The following is a 19,097-nucleotide window of genomic DNA, read 5'->3' as shown; positions in this document are numbered from 1 at the left end:
AATGCTCAACAAACGTAAATAAACGGAGGGACGGAAGGTTAGGGATGGGCATGTTGGGCCGAAGAAAGAGTCTTCCTAAACACGGTTGCTGACTATTCCACTCCCGAGAGTGAGGATCCCTCTGCTAATCACATGTTTGTGCTCCAGTACTGTCTGAGCCCGGCTCCCCGGGTGTGAGTCCCAGCTCTGCCAAAGCTGTAGGCCTTTGGGCAAATTGCCTCACCTCCTCCCGCTGTAGCTTCCTCATCTGCAAAACGGGAATAATAAGCACCCACCTCAAAGAGTTGTTAATGAGACAAAATCAATTTGTATTTAATCTTACAACTCTTAGCTGTTGTTGCTATCATTCCCCGTCAGTCCTGGCTTTCTGTTTTATTTAATTAACGGAGTGCCCTCGAGCCTCTTCCAGGTTGTCCTCTTAATACAGAATTTAAACAGATACCATTTTCACGAGGACTAAGTTTCAAAAAAAAAAAATCACACAGCAACAGCTACAAAGTCATTCCAGCCAAGACCCCAAAGGACAGGCAGGAGAGCAAGGCCAACCTTGTGGGCCATTTCCAGAGGCTTGCCTCCCTTGATGAGGATGCCATTCTGGGCGGCCACCCCGGTGCCCACCATGACCGCCGTGGGTGTGGCCAAGCCCAGCGAGCAGGGGCAGGCAATGCAGAGCACCGTGATGGATGTCTGGAACGCAAACCGGATGATCACCTCTGTCTGGGAGATGTGCTTGTTGGGGGTCTGAAAAGAGGAAACAGATACAGGCAGGCTGAGGGTTAAATGAGGGATCCCACAGACTCCTAATCACATGAGAACATTTCAAGGCAGGCAGTGGGACCTGAGTCTGTGTGACGAGCGGGGGTTTGGGAAACATGGCGCGTTCCACTCTGCCTCAGTGTTGTGTTATCACATGGTTCATTCACTGTTCCCCAGCCCAGTTTTCCAACCTGATCCCACAGGCTTTCCTCTGAGAGAGGCATGATGAGAGGTATATGAAACTCTGCTGGAGGAAGGAGCATGGACTCTAGAATCGGACTAGGTATATCCATTTCCTGGCCCTGACACTAATTTGACTTCTCCAGGTCTCAGCTCCCTCACATACAAAACGGAGACAATAATGCCAATAATGCCCAGCTGGTTGTTATAAGGGTTAAATGAGATTATATATATATATATATATATATATATATATATATAAACATATATGTGCATTGTACAATATCTAGCAGAAGAAAGGCACCTAAAAATTGTAACTATTACACTTTCCGTATTACATAGTAACAATATTACATGTTATTTTTATCATTCTTATGAAAACTTTAAAAAATCATAGATCTCTAAGGCATCTACCCTAAGATGATAATCATACAAGTGGCTAAAGATACCAAGATACTTATCACAGCGTTTTTATAATGGCAAAAAACTAGAGACAACCCATAGGGAATGAATTAATTAAATTGTGGGTATGAAAAAAATAATTGTGGGTATGATGTACATAATGGAATATTATGCAATTGTTGAAATCATGATGTGTATCTATCCTTGCTGACATGGAAAGACATCAGTAACACTGCTGGATAAAAAAAGCAACCACAAAATGGCATGTGTTGTGACTGAATTAGTGTGAAATTATCTGCCCATATCTCTACATAGTCCTTCAACAATACTGGAAGGATGTTCACCAAAGTGCAAAAAACTGTTACTCCTAGGGACGGGATTTGGAGCCACCTTTATTTTCTTCTATTTTTTTCACTACTGTTTTCTTGGTAAACTCCAAACAAACAAAATATGGGTCTCTTTTCCAGTTACCTAGCGACCCACAAGGTTGTTACTCTTTGCATTCTGACATCGTGATTTATCTTGGTTTATTTTTCAAAATGGCGGCTGTCTCTGAGGTACAATCAGGAGACATTATATTCACTTTAATTATAGTATGTTTTCTAAATCAAGGATACAGAGCACAATCTCTTTAGCGTTCATCTATATTCCTTGATTTTGAAAGGCAGAATCCTAAAATAAGGTGCATTATTAAAGGGTCATTTCACTTTGATTAGAAACAATTGCATTTAGATAGAAGGGCGCAGTATTTAAGACATAATTGTGGTTTTTAGAGATAAAGATGATATGATTTAAAAAAAAAAACACAGTAATTCTCGTTAAAATAACACCGGACACTCCGACGGGACTGGGTGGACTTCTAGAAGGTGACATGAACGTCTCCCTACAAGTGACATCACACAGCAGGGTGACAGTATCTTAAAGGAACATGCAGTACCTCATGCGCCAGCATCCTCCCTGATATTGCAGATAAAAACAAAAGAAGCCAATGTAAGATGGAAAGGCAGAGACCAGCAGAAAGTCACATATTCCAACTTGTTTGGGAATGACTTTTCCCACAGCCACATGCCAAGGAGCTGCTCTCCCGCAAAAGTGGACATTTGGGGGCAGTCAGGTGCCATAATAGCCCCAGGCAAATTCTAGGAATACGGTCCCAGGTTACTCTTAAAAGCACTGAGGTCTCCTTAAGATGTCAGGAAGAGTTTAACATGGACATTTTTCATTTTAAGATAGGAAATTGGAGACAGAGAGTGACATCTTAGTATATGACATGCACCCTGAGAATGTAAAATGTGCTTTTAATTATGGGTCTTTTTTTTTTTTTTTAAGAAAAAAATGCTCTGGTCCATGTTTCTTATATTATGGCCCTAAGGTAAAATACGCATTAGACTTGGCTGAATATAAAACACTGTTCCACTCACTGGGCAGTTATCAAATATTACACCATGTGGGCCATTCACTGTTGATGTACATCAAGGTTTCTCAGTCTCAGCACTACTGACATTTGGGCTCACATAATTCTTTGTCGTGGGGGGCTGTGCTCTGTGTGGTAGGCCATCGGGCAGCATCCCTGGTCTCTACCCACTAGATGTCAGTAGTATTCCCTCCCCAGTCAGGACAACCAAAAACGTCTCCAGACGTTGCCAGATGTCTCTGGGGGCAACAAAATTACTCCCAACTGAGCATCACCACAGTTCCTATTTCTCAGGCAGAAAAGCTTTTTTTGTATTTTACACCCTTTTTGGAAGTTTGATAAAACTGTCGTTCCTAAGATCATATTCTTTAATCACTTTTTAACTCAAGAAAGTATATTCCATGGTCTCATGTTATGTTTAATAAATATTTAATTATTAAGAAGCTTTGGCATTGCTTGGGAGGCTGCAAGGTTGAGGAATGATTGATGGACATAGACAGCAAAAAACATTTTTCTTAAAATCTGTTAAGTAATATTATCATGCCATCAAAATTGTGAAGTGACCTACGATATGTGCCTTATAACCCCAGAAATGGCCAAGATCACATAATGTAAATGTTTTAAGCATTACAACCGAGAGCCAACTGGTATTTGTATAATCATCTAACTAAAGAGCCAAGAGGATCTTTAAAAAAACCTGCAGGAACAGAGTGACTGATCATCCTATCCTGGCTAAGACTTTGCTGCCTTAAGTAAGCAAAACAAGCAAATAAATGTAATGGGTAATTAAAGCCCAATGAATCTAAGACATGAGAGAATAGGGTTAATGGCAAGAGGTTATTTAAAACACAGCAACCATACTGCCCAAAGCATTCAACTTACAGGAAAGTATTTCTGAACAACACCAAAATCGATAAAACCGATTATAATCCATACCACCAACGTCAACGTGGAAATGATGATGATAAATGGGACAAAATATCCACTAAACCGGTCAGCCAGTTGCTGAATGGGTGCCTATGAAAACAAAACACCAAGACCAGGGGAAATTACAATCCACAAAGAAATAAAACACCACAAGCATGAGCAAGAACTGGGGTTCTGAGCCCCCTCGTTAACTACACTTACTAATCAATCTCTACTCCGCAAAATCTGCCTGATTTTACGAAGCTCTTGGAGTCATTCCTAAAATGAGGAAGCTGAAGTTGTATTATTTTGTTAAATTTCTTCATTACCTTTGACATCTGAGCCTCTTCTACTAATTTCACAATCTGAGCCAAAGTGGTGTCATTGCCCACGTGGGTGGCGTTAATGAGCACAGAGCCATGTGCGTTTATAGACCCAGCAATCACTGTGCTTCCGGGTTTCTTAGTGACAGGCATGGCTTCTCCTAGAGGGGGAGAAAAGAGACCAACCATCATGCATTCAGCCCCACTTGGCACTCATGTGACCTGGCAGGTGCTGTGATACCCACCCAAAGGGAACATGAAACAAGCCACCCAACCTGTGATGAGGGACTCGTCAGCCATGGTACTGCCTTCCAGGACTTTCCCATCCACCGGGAACTTTCCGCCAGGGACGACCTTGATGACGTCGCCCCGCTGCACCAGCTCCATGGGTACTTGCTCCTCTCTGAAACAAATGCCACTCAAGTTATGCACAAAGCAATTAACTGGAGCTCACTCCTGCTGGTCTGCCACCCGGGTCGGGTTCTAGACAACGTGTTGGACTGGTTACACTCTTGGCTTTTACACTGAGTGGCAGTATTCATTTTATCTGTTCATTTACAGATTGAGTCAATATTTAGTGCACAGCTAAGTGACAGGTGCTGTACTAGACACTGGAAATACAGCTGTGAACAGGACAGCAAAGTCCCTACCCTCATGAAGACCAATTCTGCGGAAAAAACAGACAATGAACAGGACAATCCGAGGTATTAAATAAGTGTTATGATGCAAATAATGTGACTCAAGGGCTTTCTTTTTTTTGGGGGGGGGGTTCACTTGGAAGACATGCTGTGACCTGGAAGACAAGAAGGGCCAACATACAGGGGAAAGAAAGTTCAAGGGGAAAAACTCTGCTAATGCGAAGGCCCTAAGGCAGGAAGGAAGGGCGCCTCTGAAAAACAAGAAGTGAAGCAGGCAGAGTCCCGATCCCGTTGAGTCTTGCAGAACAGAGTACGGGCTTCAAACGTTAAGAGTTTTACTGGAAAGTGACATAATTTGATTCACATTTTCAAGTCATCGCTCTGGCTGCTGCATGAGCACAGGGTGGCAGGGACAATAATAGAGGCTGGGAGAAGAGGTGGGCAAGCAAAAGATGGCAGTGGCGTGGGCCAGAGATGGCGTGAACACCCAGGATATTTCCAGGGCGTGCAGATACGCTAAATGAGTAAAGAAAAGAAGCAAAGAGGGGCGCCTGGGTGGCTCAGTCGGTTAAGCGGCCGACTTCGGCTCAGGTCACGACCTCGCGGTCCATGAGTTCGAGCCCCGCGTCGGGCTCTGTGCTGACAGCTCGGAGCCTGGAGCCTGTTTCGGATTCTGTGTCTCCCTCTCTCTGACCCTCCCCCGTTCATGCTCTGTCTCTCTCTGTCTCAAAAATAAATAAACGTTTAAAAAAAAAAAAGAAAAGAAAAGAAGCAAAGAGGAGCTCGAAATTCTCAGTTACTGAGATGGAGACAAGTGTGCAGAAGCCGCTGAAGGACAGAGAGAGAAGAGACGAAATATAGACCTTCATTCTGACATGTCGGGTGTGGGATGCCTATCTGAGTCAAGTAGGGAGCAGAAAATATGACTGGAGCTGAGAGAAGAGGGCAGAGCTAGAGGTACAAATCCCGGAGTTGTCAAAATACACATGGTACCTACAGCCCTGAAATGGTGCAAGGTCACCTGGGAGCATAAGTGGAAAAGAGAGGGAGTTCTAGATCCAAGCCCTGGTGCCGGGACCACACTGGAGGCTGAACAGGTGGGAGGGCCAGCCAGTGGCAGGGAGGCAGATGGGCCAGTGGGGATGGCAGACTGCGGGAGCAGACGTCCTAGCCTCAGCCACAGCAGGCGTCACTACCCAGACGCGATACGGGCAAACTTCATCATACTCTGCACTTAAGATCTGCCTACTTCCGTGAAGGTAAGTCACACTTTCATAAAAAAGAAAACCAACAAGAAGTTTCAAATGGAGACACTGGGGGGCAGGGGCAATGCTGGTGGAGAGGCATTAAAATCAGCAATGGCTGGGTCGGGGCAATGGAAATGAATTGACGTGTGAAGGAAAAGCAATTTCAGCAACCGATGGAGGCAGCAGCCCAGCAGGATGGGCAGAGGAGAGCGTGCGAAGCGAGGAGACAGGCCGCGGCTCAAGAAGCTCTCACAGGAGGTTTTGCAGAAGAGAGAGTGGAGTCAGACAGGCGCGAGTGGGTCGTAGGTGTGTGTGTGGACTGGATGCCGGTCCCCAGACAGACAGAGACACATGGTGGGGGACAGGAGGGAAGGACAGAGCGAAGGGAGGCCGCTGGAGAACCACCCAGGGGCCACATAACACATCATTGTGCACAGCACGGGTTTGAACCACGTGGGTCCACATATACGCGGTTTTTCAATAAATACAACAGAGTACTGTAAGCAGATTTTCTCTTCCTCCTGATTTTCTTGACATTTTCTTTTCTCTAGCTTACTTTATTATAGGAATAGAGTATATAACAACCTGCAAAGTAAGTGTTCATTGACTGTTTATGTTATCGGTAAGGCTTCTAGTCAACAGTAGCTGATTCGTTTCGGGGGAGTCAAAAGTTATACTCGGATTTTCGACTCTGCACTGGGTCAGCACCCCAAACCCCCACCGCTGCTCAAGGGTCGACTGTTGAGAACCGTGCCTCGTGATCAAATGCTGACAAAGTCAACTAAGCAGGCTCCGGGGTTATTTTACACACTTCTTTCATTCTATAATGATTCATTCTTATCAGATGCTAAGGATGCCTTATCAATGTGAGAAGGTAAAATGGACATTTACTGAGTGCACGTCCTGTGCTAGATTTTTACTTATTTTCTCATTGAATCTTCCCAAAAGTATATGAGGTAAGTGATATTCACTCCCATTTGAGCAAAAACCTGAAGATTTCTTAGGAAGGCACAGAATTGAACCTACATGCCCATTTCTTTCAACGTTGCTATGTGTAAGCGTATAAAACCCCAGAGCCAAAGTGTGCAGAGATGTTAAGTATTGACATCAAAACTTTCTTTTTTAAAAACTGTGCAGGAGCACCGTCTGCATAACGAGGATTCAAGAGTCTGTCTGTCTGTCCGTCTGTCTCCAAAGGTCTGGTGCTGCCTCCATGCTCCATGCCACCACCTCCCTGCAAGGCTGTGAGCGCACGCTGCCCCCCCAGGAGCATACGGACGCAGTAAGCGTTTAGTGTCCCCAGACCAAGCGCCACATGTGCCACTGTGTGCACCAGGTGCCAGGGACGCAGTGGTGAGCAAAAGAAGACACGGCCCTGACCCTGGGAGCTCAGAGTCCTCGTGAGGGCCCTGGTGAGTCACAGGGCAGTGGTGCCATCCGGGTCAAGTCCTAGTACAAAGCCACAGTGTCCTCCATTCAACAATGGCGATTTTGTTCCCGGATTAACTGAGATGATGTGTGTTAAGGACTGAGCACAGTGCCTGACATACAGTGAGCGCCCAGTGAATGCTGGTGACTTCTATTATATCACCTAATGGACATTTTCACTACTGACGGGCCTCTGCGCAGCAGGCACCGTGCTGGGCTTGGGTACGAACAGGACAAAGCGAGCCTTCCTCTCAGGAGGTTTACTGCCCAGAAGCTACAAGCAGATCTGAGTATGTAAGTTCAATAATGGCCACAATACAATCAATGGAGCAGGAAAAGAAGGGCCCTTTAAAAGGACAGGGAGTGGGGGCGCCTGGGTGGCTCAGTCCGTTAAGCGGCCGACTTCGGCTCAGGTCATGATCTCGAGGTCCATGAGTTCGAGCCCCGTGTCGGGCTCTGTGCTGACCGCTCAGAGCCTGGAGCCTGTTTCAGATTCTGTGTCTCCCTCTCTCTGACCCTCCCCCATTCATGCTCTATCTCTCTCTGTCTCAAAAATAAATAAACGTTAAAAAAAAATTTTTTTTTTTTAAAAAGCTTTAAAAAAATTTTAAAAAAAAGGACAGGGAGTGGCACCCTGAAGTCTCAAGTGCTGGGAGTAGATGTGCAGAAATCTGTTTGGTGGCTGGGCAGGCAGGGTGGCAAACAAGAAGAGGAGACTTCTCCATAATCTGAGAATGTTCTCTGCTGCTTCTTCAAATCTTCCAGTGATGGGAGATGCCCAGGCCCTGCCCTTCTGGGGCCCGTCCACACAACCCAGAGGAGTTTCTCATCACACAAGATCTCTTCCGAGGCCTGTGTCAGGAGAAGGAACGCCTGCTCACTAGCAAAGGGGCGTAGGGAGCTGACATCAGAACCTTCTCCCCCAGCGTAACCTAACTACCAAGCTTTGGAAGGTTCGCTTAATCTGTGACTTGCCCCTTTGATCTGAATTGACCACATCTTTCTAAGCCTAAACAGCTTGATTTGAGGTGAACAGCACTTTCTGGGAGTCAAGGTGGCTCCTTCCAGCGAGTTCCCAGCGTTTCTTCTTCAGAAGCTTGTGTCCCCCGCAAAACACCACCCTGCGGGAATACATTTAATGGAAAGGCGGTGTTTTCCCTAGCATTTCTTCCGCTTTAAGAGTTTCTGCCAGCAGTCTGTCTACCTCACCTGTCTCCTCTCTCCTCTCCTTCCTCATCTAACACAAAGTAAAAAGACAAAGAAAAACTTAGAGGAGAACAGACACAAACCTAGGTAAGATTTGTAACTCTGTTTTCCCCACTCTAACAGGAGCCTTCAATGCGGGAGCCTAGGGACCAGGCTGTGTGGACCTTTTAAGGTCAAGCACAAACACGGTGTAATTTCACAGTCACTTCATTCACTCAACGAGTATCTGAGCACCTGCCACATGGGTGTCCCAGGGTGAGTGGAGACATGGAGTACACAGAGGAGTGACAGCCAAGCAGGCCAGGGGACAGGAAAGGCTTCTTGAGGATGTGACCCCCAAGCCGAGCCCTGAAGGACAAGACGACAGGTGAAGGGGAAGAAGAAAGGTGTCGGGGGAGACCTGAGAGTCCCTTTCTGGGAGCTGCCAGTGGGGTGTGGCCAAAACGAGGTGGAGGGACGGCGACACAAGGGGCTGGGTCCACTGGGGACACCGGCGGACACTGAGTCTCACGTGTGCGCTCACAGACTTCACCCTAAGGACAGCAGGGAAGCGCTACAGAGGAATGCAATCAGATCCGGGTGTCCAAGAGACCACTGGTTTGAATGTGGGAAAAGAGTTAGAAAGAGCCTTGGCTAGAAGCAGGGGGCCAATGAAGACCCTGCTGCAGTGTTGTAGGGGACAGAGCGGTGGCCTGAGCAGGCGTGGTGAAAACAGACACCACAGACACGTCCCCACCGGCAGAGGCCCGGACGTGGCAAGACCCCGCAGAAGGCAGAGGCTGACTTGGGGGTCACAGCACTGGTAGGCCTCATGTTACACAGAAGGTCAATGCCTCGGGAGGGCAGTGTGTGGCTATGGGCCTGTCACCTCCCAGCGGCCTGAAGCACCCTTTCAGGAAGGTGGGGGGGGGGGGAGAAGCACCCTACTTTCAGACGGGAATCGTGCCTCACAGGCCTTGACTGACGCTCTCCCAGCACACAGCTCGTCTGCGGCAAAGCCAGAAGGAACTCTGGCTTTGAAAATGGCACCGCCACAGTGATGATGGCAGTAGAAGGGCCCACGGGGTGTCCACAAGCAAATACTAATCACCATCTCTGGAAAAACATGGAGCTGTGATGGGGGGAGCCCCACCATCCTTGGGCCATTTCAGGTAGCTTCTGTCTCCTGGCAGAGACGCATGTCTCCTCATACTCAAATCAAGGCAGGAGTCCCTGGACCTGCAGCCAGTGCCTTCAGGAGCACCTCAAAATGAAAGGCGACCAGTAAAAGCGGCCGGTCCATGGCTTTGTTCCCAGCTGGAACATTCCCGCATCCCAGAAACTCTCAGGTCATTAATTTGTGAGAAAAAGAAGCCAAGGTGTGCAACCGCTGTGGAGCCACGGCAGTCGAGTGCGTGGAGCCCCCACCTGCCAGCTGCTGTCACACAGTGTCCACCCACCTGCAAGACAGGTGAGCCGATGGCCGAGAGGGCGCCTGTCCCAGCTCTGCCACTCACCCGCCCGCCAAGGACTCTGGGCAAGTCACGCCACCCCACTGGGCTTCGGGTTCTTCCTAAAGAAATGGGGCCGTGGGAGCACCCACCTCCCAGGGGAGTGATCGGGTTAAATTAGGCAGTTTAACCTACTGGTCGCTACTGGGAATGGTATCCTGTAAGTTCTCAAATCTCAACTATCGCTACTGTAATTCTGACTCATATTCAAAAGCCAGCATCAGGGCAAAAACCAGTGCTTCCAGGCCGTGGTCGGCCGGTGCCTCATTCTCTGATTCATGTTTTCGGCGCAGGCTCGCCGAGTACCCCCTCGGGAAGCAACGGAGGAGGGCCTGTCTCAGCCTCCGACGGCCATCCTGGGGCACACACTCACGAACCCACACTGGCCACGGCATGCAGAACGGGCAGCACCATTGGGGTGGGGCACAGGGCTGCTTCGACAACAGGAGTTTGGACTGTAAGTCATGCTGGATGGTAAGAAGCAGCAAAGACAGACACACTGAAGAGCAATGAGACACTGACAGAGGGACGTTCCTGAGCAGAGGCCCAGAAGGAGAGGAAGGGAGCGTACAGAGGGAAGGCTAGCTTTGTAGGCTGAGTGACACAAACTGATGCATTTCCCACCCCGGAGTCAGAGTGAGATCACAGTCCAAAGGGGAGAGTGGTGGGGCTGGAGAGAGAATTCAGGAATGTGAAGGTCTCAAATAAGCACTGCCTAGAATATGAAAACGAGGCTGACCAGGGAAATACAGAAGCCTGAATTCGCGAAAATGCCTGTATTATTAAATATGCATTGGAGTGCCTGGGTGGCTCAGTCAGTTAAGCATCTGGCTTCGGCTCAGGTCATGATCTCACGGTTCGTGAGTTCGAGCTCCACGTTGGGCTCTGTGCTGACATCTCAGAGCCTGGAGCCTGCTTTGGATTCTGTCTCCTTCGCTCTCTGCCCCTCCCCCACTCATGCTCTGTCTTTCTCTCTCTAAAATAAGAAAACATAAAAAAAATTAAAAAAAAAAAAAAGTAAATATGCCTTAAAAGCCAGTATGTGTAAGGGTTAAGAATATGGGCTGTGGAACCAAGAGCTTGGGTTATAACTCAATTCCACTACTGAATACCTGTGTGACTTTAGGCCACTTGCTTAGCCTTTTTGAACTTCACTTTCCTCATCTGCAAAATAAAGGTAATAATAGTCCCCTCCTCCTACAGTTTTTTTTTTTAATTTAGATGTACTATAAAGAGGTTAAAAGTGTCTGACAGACAATAAATGCTATATAAGTTCCAGCAATAATAATAACCACCATATTATTTTTAGTATCTGCTAACTATATGAAGAAGAAAAATACTTCTCCCATCTGTATTCCTTGGCAAGTTGAACCTCATCCCTCAGCCTTGTAAATCCTCAGGTCTTGCAAGGAAGGCCCAACGTGTGGACTGTGCTCCGTGCTCTGTGAAGCTTTCCCTGACCACCCCTAGCCTTCCTCTTCTCAATTCCAGAAACACGAATCACCTAGACCTCTCATTTGTCATTCAGCAAACCACACCACCTTGAATTCTCGTGGCTCTCGTAATCTGTAAACGCCTTATTAACTACCTGGATCAACAGGATGGACCTGACCACACAAGTCTTTGCTGGCCCCCACAATGTCTAGCATAAGGTCATGAACACAATGGGTGTCTCAGGTGTCTTACACAGTCTGATATAAATTGGTCGAAAACTTTGGATGAAGACAACCCACCTGATGATCAAGTTGTCCTCGCCAAGGGTCACAACAGTGGCTTCTGTGGCTTGGAGAGACATGAGTTTGGCAAGGGCTTCTGAGGTTTTGCTCTAGGAAATGGCCAGAATGGAAAACAAGCTATCATAAGCTGACCGGTGCAAACCCAGACCAATGCTTACCAGGCGGGTATCAGAGAAAACCCCTGCGGAAAGAGGCCTACCCCTCATAACACACACACAGTGCACATCAAAAGGCTCCTCCAGGATGGATGTTACCCACTGCAGTCATCTCCACACTGAAGGTACAATACCACCAAGTTCTATGAATTACATTTCAGCTGAAAAGACAGGACCAGTCTGCCTACTAACTGCCTCTTTTTTTTTTTTTTTTGTAAGGTTCAATTTAATTTCTTTTAGGGCCTCAGTCCTACTCTTTTATAGAATACATTAAAATGCAGGGTGTTAAAAATGGCCTGACCGTAAGATGGAAACATGGATTTCTAGACTCATGAGCCAAATAGTCAGTTATATACGAAGAGGCAGTATTCGTGCGGGCCTGAAATCTGGAGTTCTTTTCATTACACAATGCGCCTGAATAAAGGTTTCAGTAATTAACCAGATTAGCTGGGATTTCAGAAGTAGCAATCAGTTTGGAGATTAGCGATCAGAACACCTAATTATATGTCGGTTTCACATTTCTTTAAGTCTTTTGCCAGACTGTGTATAATTAGTAATTCTAAACAAGGCGTTCACATGAATTAAGACTTATATTACTGAAGACACAGTTCTTTTTTTCACCCGGAGCTGCAGTTACCTTTGCCACGTGTTCCAGCCACCGGCCCAGGGCAATGAACACAAAGAGCATGGGGGGGGTGTCAAAGAAGGTCACGGGGCTTCTCTCCGCCTTCTCAGCCACGGCCACCACCAGGATGATGACTGAGTAGGTATAGGCGATGCTCGTGGCCAGCACGATGAGCACGTCCATGTTGGCCGCCCCGTGCCGCAGAGATCTGTAGGCCTGGATGTAGAAGTACCACCCGCCAAGGAGCTGAAAGACAGAGGACAGCAACAGTGCATGAGCAGGCATCCAGTCCAAGGAGCAACCAGAGACCTGGGGGCCCCTCAGGGCTGCAAATGTTTAAACATTACTTTCTACACTGCGAGTGACATGTAGGAAAAGTATTTCCTGATTCATAAGACTACTGGCCACAGGAACGGAGGGTCAAGGTCATGGGGGACCTTTCAAACCCACAGCACATGACCTGAATGTCCATCAGCAGAGAACGGTGGCAATGGTGACATCAATCATGGTTCATTTATAACATGGATAGTGCTATGCAGTCCCAAAAGAGAATGTGTGCTAGGTCTATAAACCACTCACCTGAAAGATGCCCATGAGACATGCTTAAGTAAAAAGCCAGTTATAAATCAGTTTATCTAGTATGATCCTATTTCAGTTAAAAAATACAAAGTCCCAGGGTGCCTGGGTGGCTCAGTCAGTTAAGCGTCCGACTTCGGCTCAGGTCATGATCTTGTGGTCCGTGAGTTCGAGCCCCACATCAGGCTCTGTGCTGACTGCTCGGAGCCTGGAGTCTGTTTCAGATTCTGTGTCTCCCTCTCTCTCTGACCCTCCCCCGTTCACGCTCTGTCTCTCTCTGTCTCAAAAATAAATAAACATTTAAAAAAAATAAAAAAAAAAAAAACAAAGTCCGTGTGGCTATATTATGTGAACATGTACACACATACATATACGTGAAAATGAGTATTTTTTCTACATAGATGAAGATCTGTAAACACACATGCCCAACCAGCAAAAATACTAAGGTAACCCTGGGGAACAGGATTAGGCTGGAGGCAGGGTATGATTCTAGCAAAAGAATATCTTCCCCTTTGCTTCTCCTACTTCAGTATGGTTTGGATTGCCTACAATAAATATATATTACATTTATAATTAAAAAGAAAATACAGAGAAAAGCAAATTCAGCTGACAAATAATTACACTCAGTCTTAAACCAGAGACATTCTCACGTTACCTCAGGAGTTTTATTTTTTATTCTAAAACAGATGGGAGGGCACACTTCCCACCAGAAACACAGCCAGCTCCTAAATATCGTCCCTAGAGTAGAAGCTCCAGCAGGCCCATCTCTTCTAAATTATAATTTCCTCAGGGGGCACCTGGGTGGCTCATTCAGTTAAGTGTCCAACTTTGGCCCAGGTCACGATCTCACGGCTCGTGGGTTCGAGCCCCGTGTCGGGCTCTCTGCTGACAGCTCGGAGCCTGGAGCCTGCTTCGGATTCTGCGTCTCCCTCTCTCTGTGCCCCTCTCCTGCTCATGCTCTGTCTCTGTCTCTCAAAAATAAATAAACATTAGAAACAATTTTTTAGTAAATTATAATTTCCTCAGAACCACAGCCCTGTTATTCGGGGCACGAGCCGCTGCTTTTGACAACAAAGGCAATGCAAACTAAACAATAAACAAATAAGGGACACACCGCGTCACCAACACCTACAACCACCTACAACCACTGTGAAAGTGACAGCGAAACCAGGTCCTTTCAGTGCCCCCCGCAGGTCCTAAAGGAAAACAGCAGCCCCTGCAGGAAAGCTGTGATAAAATGCCACCTAAGCCAAGCTGATGGGCTGTGTCTGGCATGACAGAGCAGAGAATCTGCTGGCCACACAGAGGCAGGGAGGGAAGATACCCACCTGGACAAAGGTGCACAGGATAAAGAAGATGAGATTTAGAATGGACAGTCCTGGAACGATGTTGTGGTCCAGGACCATTGTCTCGTGGGGCTCATTGCTGGGCACCAACATATAGATCATTAAACCCATAACAGGGATGCCAAACATCAGGCTGCACAGAAAAGACTTCTTCCACCTGCAAAGCAAAGCAGCACAGCAACCTATTAGGTGCCACCTGCCAGCTGGGTTATGGGCTAGTCTCCTCCTGGGGGCTCAGGTTAAGACTTGCCTTTGGCACACGTCTGGGACGGACGGCCAAGGGTACGAAAATGAAGGGAAGGTTCTCTCCCTGACGCCCGCCACCTGAGAGGATATCTAAACGTTCACACTTCTCAGGGCTGTTCCAGGGACATACAGGCAGCCTCTGCCTGCCCATGGCTGACCTGTTGCCTCTAATGTCTAGGGCAGGCAACTGAGGCCCAGAACTGAGAATCTAGACCCAGGAAGTTGAACATCCCAGTCCATATGGCTGCCTGCTGCTCTTTCTTCAAAATAAAATCTTATACAGACTCCCAAGTAAAAAGTAGGTAAGAGCAAAATTGTATTAGTATGAACATACTTATACGTTTGACCTTCAAAATAGAGTCAGTAACTGAGGCACCTGGGTGGCTCAGTCGGTTAAGCGTCCGACTTCGGCTCAGGTCATGATCTTGCCGTCTGTGGGTTCAAGCCCTGCCATCAGGCTCTGTGCTGACAGCTCAGAGCCTGGAGCCTGCTTCCGATTCTGTGACTCCCACTCTCTCTGCCCCTCCCCCACTCACACTCTGTCTCTCTCTCTCTCAAAATAATAAATATTAAAAAAAATAAAAGAGTCAGTGAGAACCGTAAAGCATTCTTGATGGACACCGCAGTGACAGCTCTGGTCTCCTGTCAGCGTCAGCATCCATGCAATTCCCACCGACTGTTGTGGAAGCTCTGACACGTCTCCACCCTGGCCCACAGACCCTGGCCTACAACACTGAAGTCTACACTCTCAGGCTGCCGCCAGGGCCCTGGAATTAGCCCGGCCGCTGGCCTTCCAGGTGCATCTCCTTTCAGTCCTTGCCTCCTCCAGGCATGCCAACCAGAGCAAAGGACAGGAGTCCCTGAGGGTCCCCCCACTGTCATCTCCATGCCCCTTGAGAACTCTCACCTCAACCCCCACCTCCACTGCCTGGCCAACTTCCACTTATTCTTTGAGGCTCAGATCATGTGTCTCCTGCTAGTTGGTTTCCCAGACCCCCTTAACCCACCTGATCCACCGCCCACCCACTCTTTCCTAGCCCAGCCGTGACAGTATCCCACTCATTCCTAACACCAGGCATAGCGCCCTACATACGACAGTGCCCGTGTGTTTGCTGAATGAGTAAGTGCACGTCTGCATCAACGAATAAACTCAGGCCTCCTTCTTCCCAGGCCATTTTCTTTCCAGTGACCATGCTTCCTGCCCTCAGACCCCACTTCCAGAACCCTTTCAAATAAAGTCTTAAGATACTGTGTTGTAAAAGGAAAAACCCACACCCTCTCCCTCCCATCCCAACTTAGTGCTGTCCTGTCTGTTAGCCACCAGCTGTAAGTGGCTATCTAAATTAAAATCAGTTAAGATCAAATGAAATTAAAAACTCAGTTCCTTAGTCCCATGAGCAGCTCAGCAGCTGGTGGCTCCCAGACTGGGCCCTAAGGGTAGAAAACACTTCTGTCATCGTGAGGAGGTCTGTTGGGACAGCGCTCTTCTAGAGGGTTAATGTCACAAGGGTAGTAAGGCAGCTAGTCCATGTGGACGGCACTGTGGGAAGCCAGGCGGGCAGGGACACCCTTAAGCACAGAACGAGGCAGTCAGGCCCAGTGGGGCGGGCGGAGCGGGGGGGGGGGGGACACTTAGACAAGAGCTCCAGCGTTTCTTTTCTGTTCTACCTACTGCTTTATTTCCACCTTGTGGTCCAAGTGATGCACGTTGGGGTTTCTCTGGGCCGGGGAAGCATGAAAGCCGATTTCCTTGTTATTAAAAAAAGAAAAGTGAGAAAGAGGGAGGAAGGCACTTGGTTAAAACATGCGTTGGTAGAAAGCATTTTACATCTTTTTAAATTAGAAAGTCATTCGAAAATCGCTCAAAAGACTGGATTGGTTTTTCCGTTCATGACTTCCATTCCCAAATCATACTACAAGTCCTGTCATACTTGTCATACTTGTCATACTACAAGTCCAGCACCAGCTATGCTCACAGACTGTGTCATCCCCAAGGAGGTGGCCCCAGACGGTGACTCCTATTCCTTCTGTGGGTTAAGGCAGCAGGTTCTGGAAGAAACTTCAGCATACCCTGAGGCTGGTCAATGCTGAATTAGACACACAGAACTGCTGTGTCAAGAACCCCAAACATGGAGGGGTCAGGGGCTGTCACTCATTCCCTGCATGAGGAAACTGAAGGTCAGAGGTTAGAGATCATGCCCAGAGCCATCGTGCTGTCAGAAGAGCGAGGCCCAGTGCTTGGTGCTCAGGTCTCCGGACTCCCAGCCCAGGCCTCTTCCCACTGAGCAGACCCTGGCTCCCTCAACACCTGCGTGCTGCGGCTCCCACTGAGGCCAGATGGGGACTGTACCGCAATCTGCTGGTTCTTTTCAGTGTTTCTTGCGCTGCCTCGCTCCCTGACCCTCTCTTCCTTATTTGATCTGACCCCTTTACGAAATTACACAGGAAAAGCACAATATAAACCCACCTGATCAATATAAAGAGGGGAAATGTCCCAAGAGTCAGCACAATATAAAGAGGGGCCTCGGACTCTCATGTTGGGATTTCACACAAAAATTAAAAGTTCTGGTTGGAGAAAGAGCATCTAGGACCGTGTAAAGACAAATCCTTTTACGACTAATACCAACCTAATTTCATTAGGAAAAGATGCACCAGAGATGCAAGAACAGAGGCCAGACATTGGTAATATTCCTCAGACACGGATAAAGGCGGCACCGTCCTGAGATCGGCAGGCAGAATGGGGGCCGGGACGGGCATGGTAAGTAAGAAGGGTGACTGACATGTGCTCAAAGCACCACCTGGGACTCTCCCGCCTATGAGCACAACAGTCTGACTTCTTAGCCTCATCAGGGCCACATCACTGCTGTTCTGTATGACCTGTGGTGTGGCAAAACTCGAAAGGCCGCTGAGCTTGGAACTGTAAGGTCTGGGTTTGAGGGCCAGTCCTGCAACCTTTAGCCAGGTACCAGCGAGCAAAGTCACTTAACCTCTCTGGGGATCTTTCTCCACCTGATAAGGAAGCTGTGTTGTGTGCCTCTAAGACAGAATTATTAGCAGCAGCAGCAGCAGCCTACATAACACACATCAAAGAGCTCTGCTAAGCCACAGAACAGGGAACATCTCCCTTAAACACGCGCGCAGTGAAGAGAAAATGGATGACAACTTCAAGCCTGCCACAAGATGCTTCCCTGCGTTAGAACTTCCTGCTGAACTCCATTTAGCCTGACCATCAGTTATTACGAGTTAATCTCGTTCAGTTTTGACTATCTTCACCCATTCAGCTCAGCACTAATGTTCACCCGCTGACGGTGTGGTAGAATACAGGCCTTAAAAAGGAAATGGCGGTGTCTGTGGACAAAGCGAGGGAGGGAACAGAGGTAGGGAGTGTATGAACACTAAGTAATTTTCCAAAAGAGAAACGACCAAACTCTCCCATCAACGAGCAGTCCTGACATAGTGGTAAAATGCAGTACAATTCGTCTCATTTCCAACAATCCTTCGGTCTATAGATGTTTGGTCCAGGCTTAAATAATACTTCATAATTACAATTAGGTAATTAAACCCCATGTGCCAGGTATCCTGCTGATACTGATGTTTCTCCAGGAATATCTGCAATTAAGACAATAATATCCTTTTTCTTACCCATTCACTGATTTTCACCCTCAGACTGTCTGATATTGACTTGATTTCACAGTTTATTTTAAAACAATCCACCTTTATTTCCATCGGAAAACCTGAAGGAGAGGTTAGGTGACTTTTTTCTTTTTAATTTTTTTGGTTAGCTATATTTTCTCATTTTCCTACAGTGCGTATAAATCACTGTTTTGAAAAAGGAAGGTATATTTTTTTTAATTGAAATATAGTTGATGCACAACACTACATTAGTTCATATAATGTTTTTAAATGAACGACTTACCTCGATAATCTTGACAATATCCCGCGGACCAATCATTTCAGGATCAAACTTCACGTGGGCTTTGCTGGTGGCAAGGGCCACAGAGGCGTAGGTGATGCCGTTTGTTCTGGTGAGTTTGGACTCTATGTTGTGAACGCAGGATGCACAGGTCATGCCCGTGATCTGCCGCACAAGACAAAAATACTACTCAGGACTGAGAGGATCCCGTCAAAGGCACACGGGGGGCTGGGTTAACAGGCAGCCACGAGCCCTTCCTCCTTCCACAGCACCCTTCCTGAGGCCCTGGACTCCCACCTCCAGACCTGTGTGCAGGACTTTCACCCGGAACATTCCCCCAGAGGCTGTGGGCATAGAAACAGTGCTTCTTCCCTGACTCGGGGACAAGAGACGTAGCCAGTCACTGAGCAGATGGCAACAGACCGAGGCTTCACTTCCAGCTCTGACAGTGATGGGCTTTCGTGAGCCACCCTACCCTCTCCGTGAGGCCACTGCTGCCATGCCACGCTG

The 19,097-nt window shown here is 47.5% G+C and overlaps 1 protein-coding gene across 4 annotated transcripts in view; it reads right to left on the bottom strand.

Annotated features, from left to right (window-relative positions):
* Window positions 1-19,097, bottom strand: part of ATP7B (ATPase copper transporting beta) — a 56,158-nt gene that overhangs the window by 14,061 nt on the left and 23,000 nt on the right. For 3 of the 4 annotated variants that reach the window (XM_049646873.1, XM_049646871.1, XM_049646870.1), the window contains exons 5-13: window positions 18,591-18,752; window positions 16,347-16,423; window positions 14,411-14,585; window positions 12,519-12,752; window positions 11,724-11,815; window positions 4,257-4,384; window positions 3,988-4,142; window positions 3,635-3,769; window positions 547-741 (exon numbers count right to left, since the gene is read on the bottom strand). In XM_049646873.1, coding sequence (XP_049502830.1) covers window positions 547-741; window positions 3,635-3,769; window positions 3,988-4,142; window positions 4,257-4,384; window positions 11,724-11,815; window positions 12,519-12,752; window positions 14,411-14,585; window positions 16,347-16,423; window positions 18,591-18,752 — 1,353 coding nt within the window. The remainder of the gene's footprint in view (window positions 1-546; window positions 742-3,634; window positions 3,770-3,987; window positions 4,143-4,256; window positions 4,385-11,723; window positions 11,816-12,518; window positions 12,753-14,410; window positions 14,586-16,346; window positions 16,424-18,590; window positions 18,753-19,097) is intronic. The other variant, XM_049646872.1, reaches the window with a different exon arrangement.

This window comes from Panthera uncia (assembly GCF_023721935.1).
Source record: "Panthera uncia isolate 11264 chromosome A1 unlocalized genomic scaffold, Puncia_PCG_1.0 HiC_scaffold_16, whole genome shotgun sequence".
Lineage (NCBI taxonomy): Eukaryota > Metazoa > Chordata > Mammalia > Carnivora > Felidae > Panthera > Panthera uncia.
Note: the sequence above shows the minus strand (reverse complement) of the source record. Positions and strands in the feature narration are given on the sequence as shown.